This window comes from Macrotis lagotis, chromosome 1 (assembly GCF_037893015.1).
Source record: "Macrotis lagotis isolate mMagLag1 chromosome 1, bilby.v1.9.chrom.fasta, whole genome shotgun sequence".
Taxonomy (NCBI): Eukaryota; Metazoa; Chordata; class Mammalia; order Peramelemorphia; family Peramelidae; genus Macrotis; species Macrotis lagotis.
Genome location: NC_133658.1, coordinates 899,926,376 through 899,952,630, shown reverse-complemented (window position 1 = coordinate 899,952,630; position 26,255 = coordinate 899,926,376). Strand labels below are relative to the sequence as shown.

Genomic DNA, 26,255 nt, shown 5'->3' with positions numbered 1-26,255 from the left:
ACAAATGAATTGTCTAAGGTTCATAAGGGATAAAACATACACAATTGGGGTTGTGAGATGAGACTCTACTGGGGAGGGGGTGGCATGTGGGTGGGAGGTCCAGCCAGTGGCAATGAGGGAGATGGATTCATTGGGAGCTCAGAACCCAGGGGCTACCGTAGCAGGGTGGTGACTCAAGTATCTGCCTGTCTGTCTCTATAGCTGTGTTGTGGTGATCTTAGACCCCAAGAAGAGTAAGCAGCAGCACATCTTTAATACCGCCAGGTAAGGGTAAGACTTGGAATATGATATTAGCCAGCATTTCTCTGGTCCTTCATGCTTTTCAGGTGTTATCTCATGTGATTTTTTACAACGGTGTTATCTCATGTGATTTTTACAACTGGGAAGTGGGTACTATTATTATCACCATTTTTATAGCTGAGGAAACTGAGGCAGAATGAGGTTAAATGAGGTTAATAATTCCATCCCTTCCTAGCAGATCACTGGTAGAAAGGTGTGAGCACGTACTCACATAAGCACTGCCATTGTAGGAGGGCAGTGCTGTTCTCTGATGTCTGTTAAATCCAAGGACTTCCCCTTCTAATATTGTCTGCAGGCCTTAGTGCTAACCTGCACGGTTTGCCATGGATTGGACTTCAGGAAGCACTTACTGGTATTTTCCAGCATCATTCTGGGATTTCTTTATTAGTTCATTTGTTCAGCATTTATTGAGTATTGCAAGGATTCCTGCCCAGTGGTTGGAACATTGGGCCACCTCACAATATGCCTCTGGACATAGACTTTCCCCGAGCATGGAAACTGGGGTAAAGCTTCTATTGGTAGAGGCTCGATTATTGGTTCCTCCATTAGACCCTTTGACCTTGTTCATAGCCACCGATCAGCTGGTCCCTTGGCCCTGGTGTGAGGATATGGGCACATTGTTCAGCCTGCGCCTGACTGGCAGGCCCTCACAGAGCTGCTGTGGGTCAAGGAATTGTGGCAACATTGTTAATCTCCCCAGTTCAACTTTATCTGCAAGCCAGTGCTAGAAGAATGGTTTTAGTGACTTGTAAACCATTTTTTGGCAGGTAGAAAACTAATAGCCTCCTTGTTCTTGGTCCTTAGGAAAGCCTTGAGTGCACTTTCCTTCTCTCCTGATGGGAGATACATCGTGACTGGTGAGGTGAGTTAAAAGTTGTTGGACAGTGAGGTGGCTCTGTAGCCACCTCTGGTTCTTGCTGGCCTAGCCATACCCACTGTGAGCTCAGAGCCAGCAGGGCCTGTCCTGCCCTTGCTGTACCCACTCTCTACTCAAACCATGTTTGATACTGCCTGCCTCCTGCAGAATGGGCACAGGCCAGCTGTTCGGATTTGGGATGTAGAGGAGAAGACCCAGGTGGCAGAGATGCTGGGCCACAAGTATGGGGTGGCATGTGTGGCCTTCTCACCGAACATGAAGTACATCGTGTCCATGGGCTATCAGCATGATATGGTGGTGAACGTCTGGGATTGGAAGGTATCTGCCTTCCCCCCCCCCCCATGCAGGACCCTGGCCCCTTTCTGAGCTTTTGTTTGGTTCTAAAAATGCTTCCTCCTCCCTGGGAACGTGTGAAAGTAATTGGAGAGAAAGCTGATCAAGTATCTCATGCTTGGTGAGAGGTTAAACTGACAGGATATCAACTGGGCTATGGACCACGCAGGTGGCAAGATGGCCCTGGGGTAGGATTCTGAGGGGGCCCTTGGAGGTGGGCTGGACACCAAGAACTGAGTCATTTTGATCTCTGTACTGATGCCCTGCCAGTTGCAAAGGGCCTTCTTCACCTGGGAGGTCATCAGGGTGATTATTATTACAGTTTTCATTTTACAAATAAGGAAACTGAGGCTTCGTAGGAGCTGACTAACTCAATAAGTGTCTGGTCTAGGAATTGTATCCAGGTCTTAAAATCCCAAGGCCTGGACTGGTTTCCCCTTCACAATACTTCAGAGTAGGAATCATGCAGGCCCTCCCCAGCACCCTCCTCCAACTGGCACATCTCTCCCCTGGCCCATTATTCCTTGAAGAGGCCACTGGTAGAGAAACAGGTTTGACTGCCTCAGTTCTGCAGTGATTGGGGCCAGTGACCCTGCTTCTCTCCTCCTCAGGCCTGCCCTGGCCTGGCTCTGGCCTCCTCTCCCCCTCCCCTCCTGAGAGTGGCAGAATGGGGGCCATGATCCCCTGGGAGGGGCAGCAAAGGAGAGAAAAGAGTGATGGTCCATCACCCCCCAGGGCATACTCTCTGGAAGGGACTGAGTTGGTTAAGAAACTGAAGGCAGCTCTGGGCTCTTCACTGGGGGTACAGGCCATGCCCTCTGGGAACTCCCAAGTCAATGGAGGAGACCCTAGGACAGGAACTTGGCCTGGAAGGAGCCATATATAGTGTAGACAGAAGGGGGTGGGGAGCAGTGGCTGGGGGGAGCATGGGGGACCAGCCTGTTTTCCATGACTCTTCTAGAAGGACAGTGTAGTCGCTTCCAACAAGGTTTCATGTAAGGTCATCGCCATCTCATTTTCTGAAGACAGCAGCTACTTTGTTACCGTGGGTCACCGGCACGTCAAGTTCTGGTTCTTGGAGATGTCCAAGGAAATAAAGGTGAGAGAGACAGAGATTGGTGGGGGGGGAGCAGGGGGATGGAGGGAGAGAGGTTGGGGATGGAAAGAGTGGGACAGGTAGAGACACAGAAAAGCAAGGAGGCTTGGCCTGGGCTCCCTGGAGGGCTCTGGGAGGTATTCCCTATGCCTTTCTTCAGCAATCAGTTATGGAAGCCCTACTGTGTTCAAGGTCTTGGTGGTTTCCCCTGTGTTCTAGTTCATTAGCTGCTGCCTCTGGCCCCCCATTATAGCTCCTTGGCTGACTGGAGGATACATCCCAGTCCCCAGCTTTTAGTTCCTGGACTTCCCTCTTTTCTTTCGTGCCTTTGCTGACCCTAGGCTTGTTCCTCCACTCAGCTGCTTTTCCTGTTTCCTTCCTGCCCTTGCCCCCCAGGACTGATCTGTTCCCAGGCCACTCTTTCTTCTCCGGTCTGAGCAGGGGCCCTTTTCTACCCTTGCCTGCTTTGAGGTTGTGCTGGGTACAGGGCTATTCACTGTGTCCTTTTTCCTTAGGTGACTGGCACGATGCCCCTGGTGGGGCGCTCTGGCATCCTGGGAGAACTGCATAACAATGTCTTCTGTGGTGTTGCCTGTGGGAGGGGCAGGATGGCAGGCAACACCTTCTGTGTGTCCTATTCTGGTCTCCTCTGCCAATTTAATGAGAAGAGAGTCTTAGAAAAGTGGATCAACCTAAAGGTGCCCACAGCCTTCTGTTCTTAGGAATCTGGATGCTTTGAAATCCATTCTATTCTAGGAATCCTCGGAAAACCCCCCCACCCACCTAAGCCTCCATCTCTAACTCCTCCATACTCATCCATTTGTGCATCTGAGCCGGGCTCCTGGGATGGGGGAACTGAACTGAACTATAAAAACTATCTTGGAGGCCAAGGCCTGACCCTGCTTTCTCAACCCCATCTTGTTCCCAGGTCTCCCTTTCATCATGCCTTTGTGTCAGTGAGGAGCTCATCTTCTGTGGCTGCACTGATGGGACGGTCCGCATCTTCCAGGCACATGACATGCATTATGTGACCAACTTACCCAAACCCCACTACCTGGGAGTGGATGTAGCCCAAGGCCTGGAATCTAGGTACGCCAATCACAGTTTGTCAGCTTGGGCAAAGATGAACAGGGAAACCAATGTCCCTTTGCTGAAGCTCTGGCCCATGACCCAGTGGAGTGGGGGGGGGGGGCTCTGATAGGCTCATTGTTGGGGCAGCAGCCATGTATGGCCAAGTCTCATTCTGACAGCCTGGCCTGGGTGGTAACCTTCAGCCCTCAGCTTGGAAGACACTGACATTCCTTCCTGAAGCTCTCTTTACCTTGGCTGCCCCAGCGGTTGTCAGGGGAAGGGCACCTGCATTTGAAGACTGACTGTGGCAGATTCCCACAGGAGAAGGAAGATCACTTATCTCCTTCTCCCCTGGGCTCAGCTCTTGGGTGCCGTGAGGATGATATAAAGTGTTCTCTTGGCCAGCTTCCTCTGTTGTAGGAAGACTCCATCGGTCTACCCAGACACAGTGGCACTGGCCTTTGACCCAAACCACCACTGGCTCTCATGTGTGTACAAGGACCACAGCATCTACGTTTGGGACATCCAAGACCTGACTAAAGTGGGCAAAGTGTGGTCCGATCTCTTCCACAGTTCCTACGTGTGGAATGTTGAGGTGAGAAGTCCCCTCTCTCTCTCCCTAAAAATCTACAAAATCTTAGAGGGAGGAGCTCCCAAGTCTGTCCCTGGAGTCCTGCAGAGGATGGCTGCCTGGGCTCTGCTGGCCACCAGTGCAGGGGGCAGAGTTGTGACGGGATCCCACGGTCCTTGGGGTTTCTAGGTTTACCCGGAGTTTGAAGATCAGAGAGCCTGTTTGCCCTCAGGATCCTTTCTGACCTGCTCCTCAGACAATACCATCCGCTTCTGGAACTTGGAGAATAGCCCAATTTCTGACCGTCCCAAGAATGTTTTCAGCAACGTGAGTAGCTGTGAGGCTGATGAGCTTTTGTTTTCCCTTTCTCCTTTCACGTTTGAGGGGTCTCCCTCTGCCCAGAACTCCCCCAGATTTCATGTGACCTCTGAACCTTGATGGAGAGTGGAAGATGAGGAAGAAGCACCCATTGGAGGATTGGATGACTTTCCATTTCTCCATTTGTTCCATAGGCCATCTTCCCAGGCCAACATTGACTTATTCCCTTTAAAAATTCTGTTGTTGGGGCAGCTAGGTGGTGCAGTGGGATAGAGCACTGGCCCTGGAGTCAGGAGTACCTGCGTTCAAATCCAGCCTCAGATGCTTAATAATTACCTAGCTGGACAAGCTGCTAAACCCCCATTGCCTTGTAAACACCAAAAAAGAAAAAATTCTATTGTCTAAATCATGCCTCAGAAGTTTTGATCACCTTGTGTAGTAATGACCTCAGCTTGGCTACCGTGTGTCCTTAACCTTGTACAGATAGAAGGAGCAAAGGGCAATCAAGGGGCAGGGATTTCCCTAGGTCTCTGTTTCTGGGGGCTCCTTGTAGCCACTAGACTCACTTGTCTTGTACAATTTTTTATTTAGTGTTTTATTTTTCCCCAGTTACATGTAAAAACAATTTTTAACATTTGTTTTTAACATTCTAAGTTCCAAATTCTCTCTTCTCCCCTCCCCACTTCCCTGCATTGAGAAGGTTATACATGCAGGCTCATTTGTCTTACTTAAATTGGCCTGAAGCAATCTTATCCCAAACATGAAGATGTATCATTAGTAGGAGCAAACCTTACTTGGGAACTTCCTGTGGACAGGACTCTGTATAGGGGTTGGATCCCTGCCCTCCCTGTGGGACAGTGATGGCAATGGGCTAGTGTGACCCTGTATAGGGAGCTGTGGATCACTGAGGTTGGTGGAGGTGTCACGTCAGAGGGGAGTTAGGCCTAGCTCATTGTCTCAGACCTGGAGAGGTGTTTCTGAGATAGCTCCTTCTGGAGGGCAGCTATCTCCACTGTGGCTGTGCCAGAGTCCAGCCATTGTGCTGAACCCCACCTGGTCGTGCCTTGATTGGTGCCTGGGGCTCCTGGTGCTGAGTTGATTGATGCTCTCTGGGCCTTGGCCTTTGATCTCAGAGCCTTCTCTCCTGAATGACTGATCGTTATTGTGCCTTCTTCCTTGTCTTCAAAGAACCTGCTAAAGGTGGTATATGTAGAGAATGACACCCAGCACCTGCAAGACATATCCCACTGCCCAGACCGGGGCAATGAGAATGGGACGCCTGTGGACATAAAGTCAGGGGTTCGGGTCATGCAGGTCAGTCCTGATGGTCAACACTTGGCCTCGGGCGACCGGAGTGGAAATCTGAGGCAAGTATCCCCTCTCATGGCACACAGTTTTGGTAAGGGGCAGACTCCATCTTTCAGACCCCCCCATACTGTCCCCGTACTGCTGTCTCCCCACTGTGACCTTTGGGTTCTTGTCTTGTAACCATGGGCTGATGGCAGACTGGGGGTATACAGGCCTGTGCAGCTGGGCTAGGGCAACCCTGGCTCTCCTGTCCACAAGTGGTGGGGTATCTTGTTTTGCAGGATTCATGAGCTCAGGTTCATGGATGAACTGATTAAGGTGGAGGCCCACGATGCAGAAGTTTTGTGTTTGGAATATTCCAAGCCTGAAACTGGTGAGTTTTTCCCTTGGGGGTGGGCACGAAGGTGTCTAAGGAAGTGGAGAACTAGATGAACAAGGGAGGGACCAAGGAGCTGCTTCTATGCCATGACACACACCGTCCATCTCCTTCAGATTTCTTGGTATAGACAGGTAGAGTGCTCTGGCTTCAATTCAAGACTTTTATTGTAAGGCAGTGTGACCCTTCAGAAAGATTAAGCTAGCAGACCCCCGGGAAGGAGCCCGAGTGTGTTCAGTGAGCCAGACCCAAAGCTCGTGAATACTGGGACCCCAAGCAACTCAGTGTGGGGGAGGCTAAGCTGGGAGGACCTGCTGGGCAGTCTCTGGGTCCTCTTCTCTTGCCAGGGGTTACGCTGCTGGCCTCTGCCAGTCGAGACCGACTCATCCACGTGCTCAATGTGGAGAAAAACTATAACCTTGAGCAAACCCTGGATGACCATTCTTCCTCCATCACAGCCATCAAGTTTGCAGGTGAGGACACATCACAGATCTTTCAAGGTAGAAAGGAATCCTACTGGCCATCTATTCCACCCCATGCTTGAAAGATAACCCATCCCCTTTACAACACATGAAGCTGTCATCAAGCCCCATGCCCACCCCCAGTTCCCAAAGCAGCCCATTCCACTTTGGGTCAACTCTTGATTGATAGGTCCTGAATCAAAGTTTTTTTTTTTTTGTTTTTTTTTTTGCATCTTCCTGCCACTGTTCTTAGTTCTTCCCTCTAGGCCCAAATTACCAAGTCTTATCTGCCTCTGCATTGTGGTCTTGGTCTCATCCTGGTCTGATGGTGATTGGGGAGGAGTGGGATCTCAGGAAGGGTGACCCAGATGATGACCAAAGGTGGCTGATAGTGGGTGTGTAACAGTCAATAAAGATGGGTGCCTGCTTAGGGGGCATGTTCACAGCAAGAATTGTCAGACACTGATGGTGTGGGAAAGAAGCTCATTCTGAGAATGTGACAGCAGAGAATAGACCCTCAAAGGGTTGACGGGGCTGGGAGCCTCAAGGTTTGGGGATGAAGCTGGATGGAGGCTGGGGAGGGTACGTGTGATAGGAGGAGGGGCTGGGTAGAGATGGGGGTCATAGTAAGGATGGAAAGTTGTCTAGAGACCTGGTGAGATTTTAGTGACAATCCCATCAAAAAGGGCAGGAAATTCTGGGCTTGGAGAAGTGCTAAGAATAGGTGCAAGAGACAAGGTGATTAGAGTTTGACTTGAGACCCTCTGTAAGAGGACAGCTGAGCCCCTGGTTGCATTAGGACCTGACTGGATTCTGTGACTGAGCTGCTCTTATCCGGAAAAGAGGTGTGAACCACAATAACTAAAAACCCCTCAGGGAGTCAGCACAAGGAGGCAGAAGGGCTCACAGATATCACGTTCCCATTCTGCAGGCCGTGAGGTCTATTGGCTAAAGGACTAGCCTTTGAGGCAGGAACTCATTTCTGGCTGTGTGTTAGACCAGAAACTGTACAGCAGCTGGCTTGCACTGCATTTTTATTGATTGTTTTCAACCTTTCCCAGTCCCGTTAATCTGGTTTGCACTCAGAGAATGTTAAAAAGTGGTGGAAAGGCTCTGTGGAGCAGGTGATTCCTGAGTTAAAAGGTGAGAGAAGTGGTGCAATCTGAGGTGGAAATGAGGAAGGGGGGGGTTGCATTGTAAGCGTAAGCATCCTCTGATCTGAACAAAAGCTTGATTGAGGGCCACTTGTTAGTTTCCTTGGAAAGGGGAGTAAGAAAAAGAAAGTCTCGAAAGAGAGGCCCAAAGCAGGTCATGGAAGATGGGAAATAAGAGCAAAGCTAGTATTTTTGTTTTATTTTTTGCAGGCAATGGGGTTAAGTGACTTGTCCAAGGTCACACAGCTAGTTAAGTATAAGTGTTTGAGGCCACATTTGAATGCTTGGCTCCAGGGCCAGTTCTGGTTCTCTATCCACTGCACCACCTAACTGCCCTGCTGCTATTATTTTTTAAATAATGTTTTAGGTTAGGATTAAGCATCAGTGTGAGGAATTATAGGATTAAGTGTCAGTCTGAGGAATTGCCATTTTATCCTCTTCCCAGTAGGAAGTCACTGAAGATTGAGGAGGAGAATGACCCATCCTGGTCTTTACCTTAGAGAGAGAAAGATGCTTTTGGCCTTTGTGTGGAAAATGGATTGGAGCAGGGAGGTGCTGAAAGTGGGAAAATGAGAAGGAGGCTATTGCAGTAATTCAGGAGAGAAGTGATAAGGATCTGAACTAAATTGGGGGCCCTGTGGGTGAGCAGAGCAAAGAGATAGATGGGAGAGAAGTTGCAGTTGATTGACAGTGAAAAATCAGGAGAAATTGAGGAACCTGGATGGAGAGAGGAATGAATCCTGGTAATCAAATGCATAGAGGTGATCACTGAACTCTTGGGAACTAATGAAATCATCAAGGAAGAATGGAGAGAGAAGAGAAGAGATCTTCAGAGAGAGCTTTGGTGAGTTACCACAGTTCTTAGGGTGGAAGATAATTGATGATTTAGCAAAAGAGACCGAGGGAGACTGGAGGAACACCTCCAGAGGTCCATGATGAGAAATACTTTTAAGAAGCACTGACCCAGAGAAGGAGCATTGACTATTTTTAAGCTTTTTAGTTGTGAGAATGAGACCTTGGAGACCCCCGAGTTTAAGTCCATCACTTTAAAGATGAGGAAACAAGCTTAGCATCATTAGCTGAAGGTGGTACAGGGACCAGGAGTGAAATTTCAATTCCATCTTATTTTTAAAGGCAGTGATTTCCCAAATAAACCACTAGGTATCTGGGTGATCCTGGGCAAGTCACTTAACCATCTCTACCTCAGTTTCCCCAATTGTAAAATGGGGATCATAACAGTTGCTGCCTCTCATAGTGGTTGTGAGGGATCACATGAGATCATTGGAAAGTGCTTCAAATAGTGTCTGGCACAGAGAAGGTGCAATGTAAACATTGGTTAGGATCTAGGACCCAGAAAGGAATGTTTTCTAGAGGAGAAAGAGGGAATAGAAAACAAGGGGTGAATGCTGTGGTGTGACCCCGAGTGAGCTGACCAGAGGACTTTCCAGTTGGAGCTCACCAGTCTTTGCCATGATGCCTTTCCCTGAGAGGGTCAATCTGGATCCTCTCCAGAAAGACGCTTGCTTCCAGGAGAGGCCAGCAGGCAGGGGTCATTGAATAATGGTCACAGAAGGGGACTCTGCTGACAAGCCATGGACTGGGTAAAGCAGATCTTGGGATGTTTCTGAGAAACATCTGAGTCTTCGACCTCTAGGCCAGTCCTCCCTCCTGGGAGTCCACATAGGGACTGCCACCTAGGAAACGCAGTTGGAGACTTCTGATGTACAGGACTAGAAATTGAAGACTCTTGGGGCACATTTGCAGTGTGTTCATCATACCTGCTATTTGATGGTAGGATCTGAGTTCAGTCCAGTGATCATTTAATGAAGCACCTAGTATGTGCAAGGACTTCTCAAGGAGAAGCATATTTGGTTAATGAACAGTTGATTCAGGAGGAGCACATTAGGGAACAGGCTTTGGAATTTTGGATGATGTTTTAAAGTAACCAGGGTAGAATGTACATAACGTGGGCTAGTATAATGTATCTTGTCTGAAATTTTATGAACTTGGTCAAAGATTTTCAATTCAAAAGGGAAAAATAAGGGGGAAAAAGTGTCCCTATATTCCTCCCAAATAGCAGAGCTTGCCACTATTATAGGGAAGGAAAGAGAAAAGAGACAAGAGCCAAGAAGGAGCCAGCAGACTCATGACCTTTGGGGTCTCTCTAGAAGTAGAAGAAGCACAATGTGAACTTAGAGGCCTGAACATCAGGAAATGAATGTAGTCCAGCAGACATCCCCAAGACTTGATTGGGGATGCTCTACCAGTCTACCACTTATTCAAGAGAAATGGGATGACCAGACAAAATGGACATCTCCCAACAAATTCTTGGATCAGCCTGACCACAGAGCATATTTCCTGCACCCAGTTAAGCCCAAACTATCTTTTATGGTATATTTGTACAAGTAATACTGAATTGGAGAAGATATACTTGTGAGAAGAAATTTGGAAGGGAGAAGCTTAGTGGAAATCATTTTTAGGGGATGGGGGAGACAAGGGGAGTGGATCGGCAGACCATCTGGCCAGAAGGTGGTCAAGGATAAGGAATTTGGGAAAGAGATGACAAGCCTGACATGAAAGCAGGAGACCTGAGGGATATGGAACTTTTTTTTTTAAGTATTTTATTTTTCCACTTACCTGTTATGAAAGTTTTTCAACATTCATCCACATGCATAGGTAAATATATACATCTATATATCTATATATAGAGAGATATATTTTGCCTGCTAGTGTGGTTAAGTGACTTGCCCAAGATCACACAGCTAGGCAATTATTAAGTGTCTGAGGCTTATTTTGAACTCAGGTCCTCATGACTCCAGGGCTGGTGCTCTATCCATTGTACCCCATAGGTATATTTTTAAGTTACATACTTTCCTTCCACCTTTCCTTCCAACCAGAACAGTCAGGTGAATATTGTACAAACACATTTATGTTTAACATGTTTTCAGTATGAAGAATTAGGATTAAGGGAAAAGAAAGAAAACTATATAATAGAAAAGAAAAACATAAAGGAAAAATTTTTTAAAGTGAATATAATGTTCGTTCAGATTCTGTAGATTTTTTTTTTTGTTTTGTTTTGTTTTTCTTCCTCTGGATGGGGTTAACTTTATCCATAGCCAGTCTCCTAAGTGTTGTCCTAGTTCTCTGAACTGCTGAGAGGAGCTACTTTCATCAAGGTTGATCAACTCACAATGTTAATTAATGTGTACAATGTTCTCTTGATTCTGCTCCCTTTGCTCGACATTAGTTCCTAAAATTCATTCCATGCTTCTCTAGAGTCTGACCATTCATAGTTTCTAAAATAATAGTACTCCATAGCATTCATGTACCATAACTTGTTCAGCCATTCCCCAGCTGATGGGCATCCCCTCAATTTCTAATTCTTTGTCACTACAAAAAGAATTGGTGTGAATATTCTGGGACATGTGAAACTTCCCATTTTTTTTTTTTATGATTTCTTCTGAATATAGGCCTAGGATTGGTCTTACTCGGGTCAAAGGTTATGATCAGTTTTTTCTTTGGGCATAATTCCATCATGTGGAACCCTTAATTGGGGTATACTGGCAGTTGATAGATGCTTCCCACATTATTCCCACAGGTTATTGACCTTAATATTGTCTGGGCATGACTGACATTTTCCAATATACGTAAACACCTGCCTCTCCCCCCACCCCCCACCCCCCGCCTCAAACAGGCGAATAATTTCTTGACTTTCCTTGATGATAAGTGATTTCACAAAGAGTGGAGCAAATACCAAGAGGAACTGTTTGTTTTGGATCTAAATCTGTCCAATTTTGATGGACTGACTTCTGAAGTAAAAATGTTGAGAACTATTGGAGAAAGGAGCCGTCCTATCTTCAAACATGAGAGAGCATTGTCTGATGCACATCTCAGATTTTGGAATAGTATTTGGAGCAGTGGATAGAACATTGGACTAAAGGCAAATACTGCATCAGATACTCTTGAGCTATGTGGTCCTGGGCAAGTAGCTTCACTTGTGTCTGCCTCAGTTTCATCCTTTGTAAAATGGAGATTGTTGTGATGAAGCTCCAATGAGCTAATATAAGTAAAGGCCTTTACAAACTTTTGTAAGCTAAAGACATTTTTATAGATTTTAGTGATTTTGAAGAGGTCGTATAGCTGGGCTGGATAACTCCTTAGGCCCTTCCAACTCTCAAATTGGGATTTTAGACTTAAATTGAGGAAGAACTAGGTTCAAATCCTACCCTAAGACACTAGCTGTGGGACTCAGGTAAATCAATCTCCCTATGCTTCAGTATTGTCATTTGTAAATGAAGGGGGTTTGGACCTGTTAGAAGCCCTTTCAGTTCCAAATCTAGCCCTAAATCATTCTCAGGATATGAATATGGAGGAACTTGGTTGTTGAAATAGGAGTGATGGGAACTTCTGGGGAAAATTACTAGGTCATAGCGCTTGTGAAGGGAAATTGGAGAAATTGACACAAACATTTCTGATGGGGAAAAGTAGAAGGAACTTTAAAAGAATGTTGTGGATACACAAAGAGCTCATTTTAAAAATTATACCTTGTTTTTTTGGTGCCATTTGTTTTTATATCATATTTCTTTTTTCATCATTGTTTATTTCTAAATAGATTTTGCTCCCTTCCCTTGGCAATATTCTTGTGACAATTATCAAAAAGGAAAAGGAAAAACATTCAGCAAAACTAGCCAACACGTGCCCCATATCTGACAGTAGGCATGGTAAACTTACTCTCTGACCTCAACAATGAAGAGGAGTGGCATTTTAACTCTTCTCTAGGACTGTGCTTTGACCAATTAGGTTTTTGTTTTGTTTTAATATGGAAGCAAAATCAGGCAATGGAGAATGAGTGCCAAGAGGTGGCCTACCCTTGTAAAAATCTTGCTAGGGATGCTAAGGCTGGCAAATGTTAAGGATGGCAAGAAAGGGCATTTTTAGGGTGAGTTGGAGACAAGAAATATGAAGGAAAGACTAATGATTATTATTCCAAGTGAATGGGACAGTGATAATGGTAATAGAAGAGATAACCTGCTTCTATTTTTTTTTTTTGTTCCAAAGTGGGTCACAGCGAATTGAAACATGAGACAGGTTTTTAAGGAGGTGGGGAGAGAGCGGTCATTGCCCTCATGAATTCAGGTCATCAGGTTCAGACATCATACTAGGATGCTGAAGATTGTGGTGATTGGAATTGCTCAGTCTCATTCTTTGAAGAATTCCAGATCATAGGAAAGGGTTTCTAGACTAGGAATGGACAGATCTTCTCAATTTTTCAATAAAGGGAAAAAGATGGAATCATCAGGCTGTAAGCTGGTGAATGTGGCTTTGATTCTTGGCAAAACCGTTGACTTGTATTATTAAAGGGAAAGTTTAGGAGGGAAGCAGTGATCACTAAGTGCCAGAAAGCCTTCACTAAAGCCAAATCGGACTGATTTACCCTCCTTTCTTTTTTGAACAATTATCCACAGGGAGAATTTAGATAGCATGGCTAGAATTCAGCAAAGCTTTGTCTTTCATGATGTCTTTGTGGACCAGCAAAGAGGTTTGGGCTCTGTGGTAACATAATTAGGTGACGTAGACCTGGTTAGCTGGGTAGACCCAATGATCAGTGTCACAATGAAGGAAAGTTTCTGGTTGAGTGGCCAGAAAAGTCTGACCTTGACCTTTGCCATTTGCTGTGTTTATCCAAGAGTTGGATGAAGACATCAGTAGAAACATGCTTATCAGATTGGCAGATGTTTTAAATGCTTGGGGCAGGGTGGGGGGGGGCAGTGTCAGAATCAGGATCTAAAATTCCTCAATCTGAAGCATTTATTGAATGCTTACAATGTGAAGACTTTGTCAGGTGTGTGTGTGTTGACCAGGTCTAATAAGATGACCTTTACTGGTAAGATGTTGCTTTACCGTTAGATCAGAAAAACAAACTTCCCTTTTGGTTCCTGACCTTGGGATGGGGAAGCCTAACTGGAGAGGAAAAAAGATCTGGGAACTTCAGGGGACTGACTCTAAGCCCAATAGGATGTGGCAACTGCATTAAGAGCCTGGGCCCAGAGCAAGGGAGGTCTCTGCTCAGGCCAGAACATGGCTGTGGTCTTATGGGTATTCCTGTCTTGGGATATTGAGAAAGCTGAAGCAGTATCAGTCATAAACAATCAGGATAGAGATGGGAATTGGAGACCTTGACCCTGTCTGTACTGACCATGAAAAGAATAGAGCATATGCAACCTGGGGAAGAGGCAGCTCTGGGAAGGCGGGGAGGTGTGTGTGGGGGTGTCATGCAAATACGGTGATAGAAATAATGTGTTTAATTCTGCTTTGTCCCAGGAGATAAAACAAGGAACAAGGTAGAGTTGAGAGTAGTCATGTGTAGCTCAATTTTGGAAGACAGAGCTGACTAAAAGTAGATGGTTGCCTAAGGCCAGAGGGACTGCCTATTATTGGAGGACTTCCGGTGGATCCTGGAGAACCACTTATTGGGGAGGGCTTCCTATGGAGCAGAGGCTACTTAACCCTTTTTGTGTATCTTGGATCCCTTGGGCAGTCAAGCCCATGGATGGAATTCCTTCTAGGAATCATGTTTTTAAAATGCATAAATTCAAATACATGAGGTTATGAAGGAAATCAGTTATACTATAATACATCTAGCAACAATCTTTTTAGTACATGGACCAGATTCAAATTATAAATCCTTGCAAATGGGGCGGCTAGGTGATGAAGTAGATAGAATACTGGCCCTGGAGTCAGGAGTCCCTGAGTTCAAATCCGGCCTCAGACACTTAATAATTACCTAGCTGTGTGGCCTTGGGCAAGCCACTTAACCCCATTGCCTTGGAAAAAAAAAAAACCTAAAAAAGAAAATAAAAACAAAAACAAACAAACACAAAACCCTTGCAAGGAAGAGTTTGTATCCTGTGACATGTGAAGTCCCTTGTAATCCTGTTTCAGTTTTTATTTCCTTTTAGTATATATATATATATATATATATATATATATATATATATATATATATAGCAAAGCAAAGAGTCTTTTTTAAAGTGGATCCAATCCTACTGTTTTGAGGCTGTTGGGGGACAGAGGAGGGGTACGCTGAAGATAGCTGGGTGGGAATGGCCCAGTGAGATTTGTTGGTTTGTAGTAGGATGGCAGAGATGAGCAGACCTGGAAGGGGGTGGTGGGGATATGGGGAGGGTCACAGGATATAGAATATTTGAGGAGCATGGGAGAAAGTGGAATGAGCAAATCTTGGAAGTAGGTTTGGGGTGATTTGGAGGTTATGGGAGCAGCTGGGGTCACTTTAGGACATGGGGGATATTGGGAGGATAGGAAAGTAAAAGTTATGGGAGCAGCTGGGGTCACTTTAGGACATGGGGGATGTTGGGAGATAGGAAAGTAAAAAGGACTGAAGATGGTTGGGGCTGGAGGGGGGAGGTCACAATAAGCCTGAGATATAGTTAGGGTTGTGGACTAGGAGGTCATCATAAGGATTTGAAGCAGAGTTTGAGGGAACCAAAGCAGAGGTCGCGTTATGGAAGACATAGAAGGGTTCACGGAGAGGTGGGATTTAGGGGAAATGACAGACCTACAGATGAGAGGATGTGAGTGGTTCCAGTGAGCGCTAAAGGTGACTAACCTACAGGAAGGCTGGGAGTTTCCACAGAGGCCCTGCAAAGTGGCAACTGCAGAACCTCAGACCCTCCTTGGGCCAAACTGTGGTCAGGGCCCCAACCTCTCTCCCCTCCTGTAGGGAACAGAGACATCCAGATGATCAGCTGTGGGGCTGACAAAAGCATCTACTTTCGAAGTGCCCAAAAGGTCAGGAGGCAGCCGGAATCGGGCTGGGGGGTGGGAACTGAAGGCAGGGGATTTGGAGTATTTGATGGGCAGGCCAGCTTCACTCCCTTGGGGCAGAGTGACACTTGGTCTCTGCCAATTCCTCTGTTCTTTTTAAAAATCAAGATGTTGCCCAAAGGGAGGGAGTAGGAGGAGAATATTCTTAGCTTCTGAAGACCTCCTGTGGCCCTAGGTTTCTGATGGCCTTCATTTTGTGCGTACCCATCACGTGGCAGAGAAGACCACCTTGTATGACATGGACATTGATATCACCCAGAAGTATGTGGCTGTGGCCTGTCAGGACAGGAATGTGAGGTGAGCCAGCTTTGCCCTTGGCCTTCTCCTGGTTCCTAGATCAACCCTGACCCTGGCTGCACTGAGTGCAACACTGAAGCCTTGCAGCCCTTCCCTTGGTCTCCATTGGCTGGGGTCCCGAGGCTGACAGAGATGGGCCCCAGTGAGGTCCTGGTCAACCTTCCTTCCTACTCCCCCTTGAGCTTCTGGAAGGAGCAGGGCTGAAGGTGAGTGGAGTGAGCTGGCAGCATGGGCTGGGGTCAAGTGGGCTTCTGAGGCCCTGAGGGTGCCTGATGTTCTCCCCAGAGTCTACAACACAGCCAATGGCAAACAGAAGAAATGCTACAAGGGCTCTCAGGGGGATGATGGCTCCTTGCTGAAGGTGAGAGGACAGGTTTTGGGGGACAGTGTGCCGGGCGGTCAGAGACTTTTCGAGGCTAGGCATTCCAAGTGGTGGAGAGGGGCCCCAGGAGGGAGGGAAAGGTAGGGCAGAAAACTGTAGGAATAAACCATGAAGTAAGGCTCAGAAAGGGCCAGAGACAGGGAAGTTTTGTGACCATCATATTCAATGTAATCCAGATCCATAATCAGTGTAATCAGATCAGGGATGCCATGGTCTCTGCAATGCAGGCCAGCACCAACTGCTCCCAGGCTAGCTCTCTAACCATGATGCCATACTGCCTCTTCAGTTGGGTAGATGTAACTGAAGCATGTGATTTCAGACAGATCCTCTTTCTTTGTGAATGTCCATAATTTAAAAGAATGTTTGCATTTTTAAGAAGTGACTTTCCCCAGTCATATAGTGATCCTTTGGCGATCTACTCTGAGGCTCTGACCTGGGTCAGGTGACTTTTTTTAAATTAATTTTTTTTTTTATTTAAGGCATTGGGGTTAAGTGACTTGCTCAAGGTCTCACAGCTAGGCAATTATGAAGTGTCTGAGGCTGGTTTTGAACTCAGGTCCTCCTGACTCCAGGGCTGGTGCTCTATCCGCAGTGTCACCAGGTGACTTTTGAAGGAGCCCAAAGGAGGCTGGGGAGCAGGGACTAGCTAGGTGGGCTGACCTCCAGGTGAGGACATGCTTCCGGGTCCAAGGAAGGACAGGATTTGGAGCCAAGTCTATGATGGCACTTTCCCCTTTGGCAGGTGCATGTTGACCCTTCAGGCACCTTCCTAGCTACCAGTTGCTCTGATAAAAGCATCTCGGTGATTGACTTCTACTCTGGAGAGTGCATTGCCAAGATGTTTGGGCATTCAGGTAAGTTTGCCCTCTCGTTTGGTCCCAAGCAAGGCCTCTTCTCAGGGCCCACGCCTCTGAGGTGGTTGTGAGGGTCTCTTCTCTGATTTGGTTGCAGAAATTGTCACCGGCATGAAGTTTACTTATGACTGTCGCCACCTAATCACTGTGTCTGGAGACAGGTAAGGAAGGAATCTTGGGATAGGGCCTTTCTGCACCATGGGGTTGTGGAAGGGGGGAGATTAAAAACACTTTTCAATGTCTGTGGTCTCATTTGAACCTCATGGTTGTTGACTGACTCATTGACCAGTGTGTACCTGGCTGGGAAAAGTCTCAGCTTCCCTGGGCTCATGTGGGTACCATGGGCAGGGAAGATGGAACCAGGACATATGTGTCTGTCATACAAAGACTCCTGTGCCTGGGGGGACCTTCTCCAGGGAGCTCTTATCACAGTAGCCACATGGTCAGAGCCACCTGAGTTTGGTGGGTGTTTTGCAGGGTGGGTCATGTGTTCTGCAGGGGGGCAGCTACTCCTGGGGAGTCTGGGGCCCTGGCACTTTGGCTAGTGGCTTTTGCAGGCATGTGCCTGGGCTCATTCTCCTGGATCTGCATCTTTTGTTATTGTTAGTTATTTTTCAGTCATGTCCAACACTTTGTGACTCCATTTGGGGTTTTCTTGGCAAACAATGATTTGCTGTTTTCTTCTCAGCTCATTTTATAGATAAGGAAAGTGAGGCACACAATGTCTGAGGCTAGATTTGAACTCAGATGAGTCTTCCTGACTCCAGGCCAGTTCTCTGGGCCCAGTGGTGCCCCCCTCCCCCCCAGTGGCCTACAGAGTTCATGTCAGAGCTGTCCTTTGCCAGGAGGCTGCTTAGAATATTTTCAGGGAATTCAAGTGTAGACTCCTCAACTGGGGGGAAAAAGAACCCTAAAAGTTCAAAGGATGGAAGAGAGGATAAGCCTGGGTTTGACTTTGATTTCTGGCCATATTCTAATCTAGAACCTAGTCTTAAAGGGGTGATTTGTGACATTTAGAAAGGAAAGCAGAGATCATGGGGTGTGTAGTCCAGCAGGTCATGGTACCCTCATTGGGCAGGCCATTACCTTGGTAGGTGAAGATCACACTGTTGACCTTGTATTCCTGGATTTCAGCAAAGTGGTTTAACAGTCTCTTGTGCTCTCATGGGGGCTGAAGTCCCAGATGGGGGTCAGGGGTCAGGGCAGTTAGCTGGATCCTGAATGGCTACTATGGAGGGAGGAGGCCTCCAGGGCCGTGTCCCCGAGCCTGCCCTCCTGTCATCATCAGTGTTTATGTCAGGGCCTTGGAGGATGGCACTGGGAGCAAACGGGTCTGAAAGGCCAACTAGGGGCCATATAGCTTGCACTTCGGTAACCCTTCAGAGCTCATAGAGACCTTTCAATAGAGGATCTCTTGGGAGCCTCCTTTGGACAAGGCAGATTTAGTGTAATTAGGCCTAGATGGTCCACAGTGTCAGAAGCGGGATTTGAGCCTGAATCCCTCTCATCCAGAGCTCTCCACTGGACTATACTGCTTCTCAATCTTTAAATGTGCTAATCGCTCCCCCCCCACTCCACCCCTTTCTCTTTGCCTTCTGAGGACCATGAAACTAGGAGCTGACCCCTCCTAGAGACTGCCACCCCCCTCCCTTACAATGTGAGCTTTTGGGGAGGAAAGACTGCCAAGATTTTGGTTGTATCTGAGTGCTTAGAATAGCCCTTTGCATAGAGTGATGTTCAATTTTTCTTCCCCCTCTTCTTCCTCTTCTCTCCCCATCGCCAGTCCCCTCACTTCCTATGTGGTCTTTCCCTCTCCCCCAGTTGTATATTCATCTGGCAGCTGGGCCCGGAGATCACCAACTGTATGAAGCAGCATTTGATGGAGATTGATCACATTGAGCAGCAGCAGAAGATGAAAGAGAGGAAGTGGACCAGCCATCTAAGGTGGGAGGCCATCCTCTGGCTGCTCCTCACGGGAGGACAAGGATCACCATTTGGAGAGTGGTGCTCCCAATGACCCCAAGAGTCTGAGGCTGGAAAGGGGCTTGTCGCTCCTCCTCTGTCCATTAGAAAGCTGGGGGGACACAGCAGCTTGTGAGAGTAGCTGTGGGACAAGCACTATTTTGTGGTATCCCCAGGAGAGATTCCTGGGGTGTCTCTAAAAAACAAGGCTCTGGAACCCATGGGAGGGGAAAGGAATCTCCAGACTGGGAGTTCTGGTGTAGGCCTGAGGTACATGGAGTCAGTCATATCTTGTTCAAGATCAGGGGCAACCAGGTCCGGACTTGCCTGGCCACTGTGGGGGCAACCTTAGGGAAGGTGGTCCTAGAGCTGGCCCCCTCTTCTGTTCCTGGAAATTTAGGCGGGAGACTTACGCTGTGCCCAGTGGGACTTGCTCCCTGAGCCCTGGAGAGCAGACGGAAGATGAGCTGGAAGAGGAGTGTGAACAAGAAGAGCTGCTAAAGACCCCCACCAAAGACAGCTTTGAGACAGGCAGGTCCCTGTTTGCTGGGGGTGGGGGCGGGGAGACAAGGACAAAAACTTGGCCTCTGGTGCTAACTCCCTTGGGCAGAACCTCTGTGCCTCAGGCTCCTTGTCTGTAGAGGGGGGAAGTATTAGCTTGGCTGACTCCTGAGGCCCTCCAGCTCACAGCCTAGGATCCTATCACCCACTTTTCACTGCCATCAAATGACAAAGTCCTGGCTCAGGGGCTCTAATCTGGCCCCTTCACCTTAGTGCTCAGTTTTCTCAGGGAGTTTAGCCAGAACCTGCCACTGTGGCCAACTTCTGCACTGGGAAAATTTGAAGAGCACTCCAGAATTGCAATGTTGGAAGGGCGCTCAGTGGGTATCTAGTCTACAAAATCTCCTGGCTCTGCCTGAGGCATCTCCATCCCATTTCTGAGCAGCTACTCATTTTGGGGAAGTTGTTTTGTTCCTTGTCCCCAGAGACAGGAGACCCCCCCCCCCAAGCTTTTTGTGCTTGGATGGAGGGTACCCTTTTGCTCCTTAGGTAGTTGGGGTCAGACCTGGATAGCTATTGAGGACAGTGACTTGACTTTTTTCTATTATAATTCCTTTCCCCTAATCCTAAGGATAGAGACATGGGGATGAAGCATTCTTCCTGACCTTGATTTCCCTTTGACCTTCTAGATCCCCGATGTCTGCTGACCAATGGCAAACTCCCTCTCTGGGCAAAGCGGTTGGTGAGTGGATGTTTGGCTTGGGAGGATCAGCGCCTTAGCAAGTGAGGGCTTTGCCTTGCTCTGAGGCCTCCTCTTCCTTGTTGGCTATTTCCTGGTTTGGGACTTGGTGCCCCTCAACAGTCCAGGGCTGAGAGGTAGGAAGTGAAAGGAGGGCTTTTAGGAAGGGTTCAGGCTCCCTCAAGTCGTCTGCTCCTGCCAGGGTGGGAATGCCAGGGGTCCTAGGTGACTTGGAGCTGTTTCCTGTGCCTTCTGTCAGGACCACAGACCAGGTAATTGGGTTCAGGGGGAGCCGTCTCCTTAGAGGGTAAGACTGTCATCTTCAGGGGCAGGTATGGCACTAGAACCCAACATGAAGCCTTAAACGGCCCTGGTGCTTCATAGGTGTCTGGGACATTGCCCAAGAGACTGGGCTACTCTTGAAGGCCTGGCCAGCTGGGGTTAACTGGAGTCCTGTCCTTCCCCAGATAGAGGCCCCAGAGCATTCCACTGGGAAAACTGAACAGTTGGTGGGCAGGGACCCAGCTAGCTCTTATTTTATCTCTGTAGCTGGGGGACGATGATGTGGATGGGGCCACATTTCATGCCAAGCGGAGCTACCAGCCTCATGGCCGCTGGGCAGAGCGGGCCGACAAAGAGCCCATCAAGACCATTCTGGATGCCCGGGACCTGAATTTTTATTTCAGCCCTGTGAACCCTGATATACTGGAGGACTCCAGCCTGGAAAAGGTGGAGCCTCAGTGCCTGGCACAGTTGCTCACTGAGGTCAGTACCCCAACTCTGGGTTTCCTAGACAGTTGAGACCCAGCTTTGGTGTGGCCAGAGCTAGGTTGGTCTGTCTTCTTACTGACCAGCCTACTTGGTGGTCAGGCCTAACTGAGCCTGCTCTCAGATCAGGAACTTCTGTCCTCCTCCAGGCAGAGGGCCAAGAGGACCAAAGCCAGATGGAAGCTGGTTTCCACTGTCCTGACTTCCTCCAGTTGGATCTGGAAGCTTCTAAGGATAGTGACATCATCATCTACACACTGGAGTCAGAGGCCGTCCCAGAGAGCAGGTGCACCTTTTCTTCAGGCCACAACTCCTCCTGCTGCTAGGATCCTCTGGGGCATGGAGGGGATGGACTGGATCTTGTCAGCCATGCCCACCATGCCCACTGGCTTCCAAGCAGGAGGGTGACTGCGGGCACAGGGAGAATGAGATCTTTTGGGAGTGACCTGAGCTTTGGAGCCCCAGAGCAGAGGGTGACGTCAGGGCCAGGAGTGAGTGCCTGCCACCTGCGCTGGGAGTGAATCTTTCTCTGGGCCTGTTTCCCTCTGAGGGCTAGAGGGGAAAAAATCTCTTCTTTTAATTGAAGGCTCTCACCCTCACACACAAGAATTCACAAATCACTTTTCTCAAACAACCTTGGAAGTTTGGTAATGCAGAGATTATTGTCCCCATTTCAAAAGATGGATTTGAGAAGTGCCCTGCCTCCTTGATGATCCCAGAATCAGCCAGGGTAGAGGGAAATTCCAGGTCTGAAGCCCCAGCCTTTTTGTCCCCTTGACCAGCATCTTTCCCTGGTTCCTTGGGGCCAGCCCAAGGAGGCAGCCCCTCTGGGAGAGTAGCCAGTGAACTTGCCACGGGGCCCAGAGACCCAGATGAACAAGGGAGGCCCTCAAACCTGAGGCAGCCACCCAGGCCAGCTTGGGAGTCAGTTGGGGAGGCCTCAGTGACAAGGCCTTTCCCTTGGCTTTTCTTCTGCTTTGAAGTGAGTACCATCTGAAAGACGTGGATGTCTCCTTGCATCAGCGGGGCAATGGTTATCTTCACGTCAACTCAGTTCTGACTGGGGATCTAGAGAGCTGTGCCCTGGAGCATCAGCCTGAAGGTAGGTGTGAGGCAGACAGACCCCTGGGTGGGGTGGAAGGGGCTCCTGGACCACCTGGGCAGCGGTTTCGAGGGGGAGAGGACTGCCTCTGCCTCTGGGGGCTCAGCCAGTTCTCTCCAGGGTGCCTCCTCTCTCCATTGGCTTGCTGAAGTTTGGAGTCATTCTGTTCTGCCCATCACTTGACACTTTCTTTGCCTCTGCCTCCCCACAATGGCCAGGCATTTCCTTTGGTTATTCAAGGCCCTTCCCAGCCTGGCAGTGCCCTCCTTCCTCACAGACTCCTTACATTTGACCTCATGAGCACTCCCTGTCCCGTAGGTGCATCCTGCCCCTTCCCTCTAGGGCTGCTCTCAGGGCTTCCAGAACTTCTCCCTCTGGAGCAGCTTGGGATGACCCTGGGTCTGTTCCTGTAGGTGGCGAGTCCCTGGAGTCCGAGGCTGACACCGAAGTTGAGACCGTTGATGTGGACAGTGGCTTCACAACCATTCATGCCTCGTCCCCCCAGCCCAAGGCTGAGCAGAGCTCCTTTGAGCTGATCCCACTGGTCCCAGGTGAGTCCCCTCCTCCTTGGCCTGAAGGATGGTGCTGGGAGCCATTCCTGTGCTCACCATGGTCTGTCTCTCCTTTCTCATTCTGGGCTTCCGGGTATGCTGGCTCAGACACAGGGAGCCCTCTGGAAGTGGATCTCCATGGGCCCGAGGGCCACATGCCACCCAGCAGCTCTTTGCCACAGACACCAGAGCAGGAGAAGTTTCTCAGACACCATTTTGAAACCCTCACTGATGCCCATCCTGAAGGTAAGGGGTCTGGGCCGCACAGACCTCCACTCTCTGTGGGTGGCAGCGGCCTCTGGGCCTGTGTCTTAGGAGGGTGGGCAGGTCTATGAGCAGGACAGCATCTGCCAAGGAAGAGGAGCTTTGTGGGCGTTGGCCAGTTGTCTTGCCTTGTTCTGTGGGGGATACTCTTGTCTGCTGCTTGTTCCTGACAGATTCCTAAGAGCTCGTGGAGGGAAATTCCCAGAAGCACCAGAGAATTCTGGGCCTGTCAGCACGGGAGATGGGGAGGGTGGGTGACATGGGGATCTGGTTGGATTTTTCCAGAAACAAGACTATGGTCCTCTCCCAGCAAAACCCCCCAGGTGGAGCCCCTGGTTCAGCCAGGCAGGTGTCCCCATCATCTCCTCTAGTCTGGCACTTTGCCATGTGGGGCCTTTGTTTACTAATCTTGCTTTTCCCTGTTGATTTCACCCCTGGCCTTTATCTTTAGATTCTGAATTTAATCATCACCAGTAAAGTGAGTGTGGGCCCATAGGCCAAGGCTCCTCAGGATCATGTTGCCTTCTTCCTGTTCCCAAGGGATGGGCTCTTTTTTCCCCATGGATAGGGGTGGGGAGGGTTGCTCCAGGTGTGGAGTCTCCCTTTCCCAATTCAAGGAGGTGTCCATGTCCTGGTGGGGCGCTGCCAGCAGTGTAGCTTACTAAAGTAAATCAAACTATAACAGAGAGAATCTGCACTTGAGCTTTAAGTTGGCTGCTGTTCCTGGGGGAATCTAGAGCCCAGGCTGGCCCGGCCTCATGGCCAGGGCTCCTCTGTTCTCCACCTGCAGACAAGAGCCATTGAGCTGCTTCCTTGGGGAGACCCTGCCCACAAACCCAGGCAGGTGCTCAAGTTGAAAATGCTGTTTTTGCATACCCCCCCAGAACTGTTTAATGGTTCCCTGAAGGATGTGGAGTTCCCTGAGGTGGATGCAGAGTCCGAGAAACACTTCTTCCTCAACTCTCGCCTGAGCATTTCTGCCCAGTTTCTTTCTCGATTTCAGAAAAGTCCCAGGTAGGGAGAGAGGATTTGGCCATGGTTGGGGAGGTAACTGCTGGTGGCCTGGCTCCCCATTGCTCTGGTCCCTGGGCTGCTTGGGCAGACCTTGCACCCTGGGAGTTCCCAGCTGCCTGGCCCAGTAATCCCGCAGTGATCCTCCCGCCCCTTCCTTGAGCTCCATTCCCTTACAATGATAGCTTTAGAAAGAAGTCCCTTTGGCATCCCCTTGGCGAGTCCTCTACATTCAGTTGGTGCCATACCCTTGGGGCCCTTGGCATTTCTCTGCTGTCCTAGGTTTTGTGCTATGGTGCCTGGACAGACCCACAGGCACAGCTCCCCCGGCCCCTTTAAGGGGAGAGAGGAGCCCTATGTTTTCTCTTTCTGAAAGTTCCCTCTCTGTGGCTTGGAGGCCTGAGCACTCACCCCTGAAGGGAGCTGGCCTCCTCTTCCTCTCCTTCCTCTCCAGGAGGGCTACTCCTGACCCAGTGAGCCAAGCTAGATCTGGGGGAGACATTCAGAGGCCTTTGTTCTGGAGAGCGCCCTACCCTCAGGCACTGGCTGGCATCAGCGGGCCCTGCTCAGTTTGGGCCTGGTGTCTGTTTTGGGTTTTCCCATCCCCCTCTGTGCCTGGCTGAGGGTGGGGCCCACATCTCCATCAGACTGCAGCTCCCTTCCTGCCTGGCTCAGCCAACTTGATGCACCTGTTTTCCCTCCAGGTTTGTCCACACCTTCCCACCGACACTGCCCCTCCAGTTGGTCAAGCCGTTGGAGGCCGAGGCACTTAGTCAGGAAGTGGTCGAGGCCCAGAGGGCTGACAGGAGCTATGGCACGAAAGACACCTCTGAGGTGAAGGTGGCTGCCTTACTGGCCCAACGGGAACTGGGGCAGGGAGGGGCGGGCAGGGTGGCTCCTTGACTCTCTTGGCTAATTGTGTGACGGCCTGGGCTTGAAGGGACTGCTTGGTGAGAAGGCAGATGACAACACGGAGACCCCGGTGCCTGCATCCTGGTGTCCTCTGAGTAAGCCTGCCCCTCTTGCTGCTCTGCCCTTTCCTGCAATGACCCCCTCTGCCCTGTTCTAAGGCCTTCCTGGGTCTTTGTCCTCACCTCCCAGCACCTTCTAGACAAGGCCCTTCCTGGGTGTCTGTCATCTGGGAACCCTTGGAACTGAATTGATCCTCCTGTAGGACCCCACCATCCAGCCCCAGGGAGCCTGAGCCTGGGGAGGGGGGCCAGGCCAGGCTAGGGAGTTGACCTTCCCTTTTCCAGGGATGGCTGAAGGAACAAATGTCTGTTTTTCTGTCTAGTCTCTGGTGTCACTGGCAAAGTGCCAGGCCTACACCCTGAGGGTCTCCTGGGCCTCCCCTTGGAGAAGGAGAGGGAAAGGAAAGTGAAGCCACCATCTCTGCTCCCCTCCCCACTGACCCCCCGGAGCAGCCGAGAACTCCAGGCCCGCTCCTACGTGGAGGTTGCTGACTGCTCCCAGGGAAACATGTCCCGCAGCATGTCTCTCGGAGAAAACATCACCCCAACCCTGAGAGAGTTCCCCCGACTCCTGGATGGCTTGAGGAGGCCGCTGTCGATGGGGGAACTCTCAACATTGGACCAAGATAGTTTTCTAAGCCAGGTCCAAGAGCTGAACGGCAGGGAGGGGCGCCAGAGCCTGCCCCTCTGGGGGAATCACGAAGCCAGAGCCAGCCTCAGGCTGGATCTGCCCAATGTCTGTGACCGGCTCCTGCTGCCTCCCCAGCCCCCAGCCCCTGAGCCTCTGGAGGCAGGCCTAGGCAAGGGCCGGGCCCAGGGCTCCCTGACCACCGTGGACACTGCCCCGGCAGCATTCCTGCCCAGTGACACTCCTGAGATGAAGGCCATGGGCCTCTATGAGTCTGGCTTCCTCCAGAGGCTGTCAGGGACTGAGCCACAAGCTGAGGCCCAAACTGAGGGCCCGGCAGCCACAGAAAGTCTGGGGCCCAGGGGCATCAGTTGTGAAGCCACCCTCTTGGAAACTCCTCCAGGTGAGTGCCACTGCCAACCCCAGGGCAGGCCCAGGGTTTCCAACTGGCAGAGGACTGCTCTACCCTGCTTGGAGCAGAAGCTTGCCTCCCTAGGCCCTGGCACTGCCAGTCA

At 49.5% G+C, this 26,255-nt stretch overlaps 1 protein-coding gene across 2 annotated transcripts in view; it reads left to right on the top strand.

Moving 5' to 3' along the window:
- Positions 1-26,255, top strand: part of WDR62 (WD repeat domain 62) — a 35,939-nt gene that overhangs the window by 6,342 nt on the left and 3,342 nt on the right. For both annotated transcript variants that reach the window (XM_074218814.1, XM_074218815.1), the window contains exons 3-30: positions 202-264; positions 1,105-1,162; positions 1,325-1,495; positions 2,472-2,609; positions 3,122-3,304; positions 3,535-3,695; positions 4,083-4,272; positions 4,438-4,575; positions 5,755-5,933; positions 6,156-6,247; positions 6,598-6,723; positions 15,607-15,674; positions 15,886-16,007; positions 16,293-16,368; positions 17,132-17,243; positions 17,341-17,404; positions 19,065-19,187; positions 19,606-19,736; positions 20,396-20,448; positions 20,995-21,210; positions 21,363-21,499; positions 22,197-22,315; positions 22,729-22,866; positions 22,975-23,112; positions 24,015-24,144; positions 24,846-24,975; positions 25,082-25,148; positions 25,436-26,143. In XM_074218814.1, the coding sequence (XP_074074915.1) occupies positions 202-264; positions 1,105-1,162; positions 1,325-1,495; positions 2,472-2,609; positions 3,122-3,304; positions 3,535-3,695; positions 4,083-4,272; positions 4,438-4,575; positions 5,755-5,933; positions 6,156-6,247; positions 6,598-6,723; positions 15,607-15,674; positions 15,886-16,007; positions 16,293-16,368; positions 17,132-17,243; positions 17,341-17,404; positions 19,065-19,187; positions 19,606-19,736; positions 20,396-20,448; positions 20,995-21,210; positions 21,363-21,499; positions 22,197-22,315; positions 22,729-22,866; positions 22,975-23,112; positions 24,015-24,144; positions 24,846-24,975; positions 25,082-25,148; positions 25,436-26,143 (4,031 nt within the window). The remainder of the gene's footprint in view (positions 1-201; positions 265-1,104; positions 1,163-1,324; positions 1,496-2,471; positions 2,610-3,121; positions 3,305-3,534; positions 3,696-4,082; positions 4,273-4,437; positions 4,576-5,754; positions 5,934-6,155; positions 6,248-6,597; positions 6,724-15,606; positions 15,675-15,885; positions 16,008-16,292; positions 16,369-17,131; positions 17,244-17,340; positions 17,405-19,064; positions 19,188-19,605; positions 19,737-20,395; positions 20,449-20,994; positions 21,211-21,362; positions 21,500-22,196; positions 22,316-22,728; positions 22,867-22,974; positions 23,113-24,014; positions 24,145-24,845; positions 24,976-25,081; positions 25,149-25,435; positions 26,144-26,255) is intronic.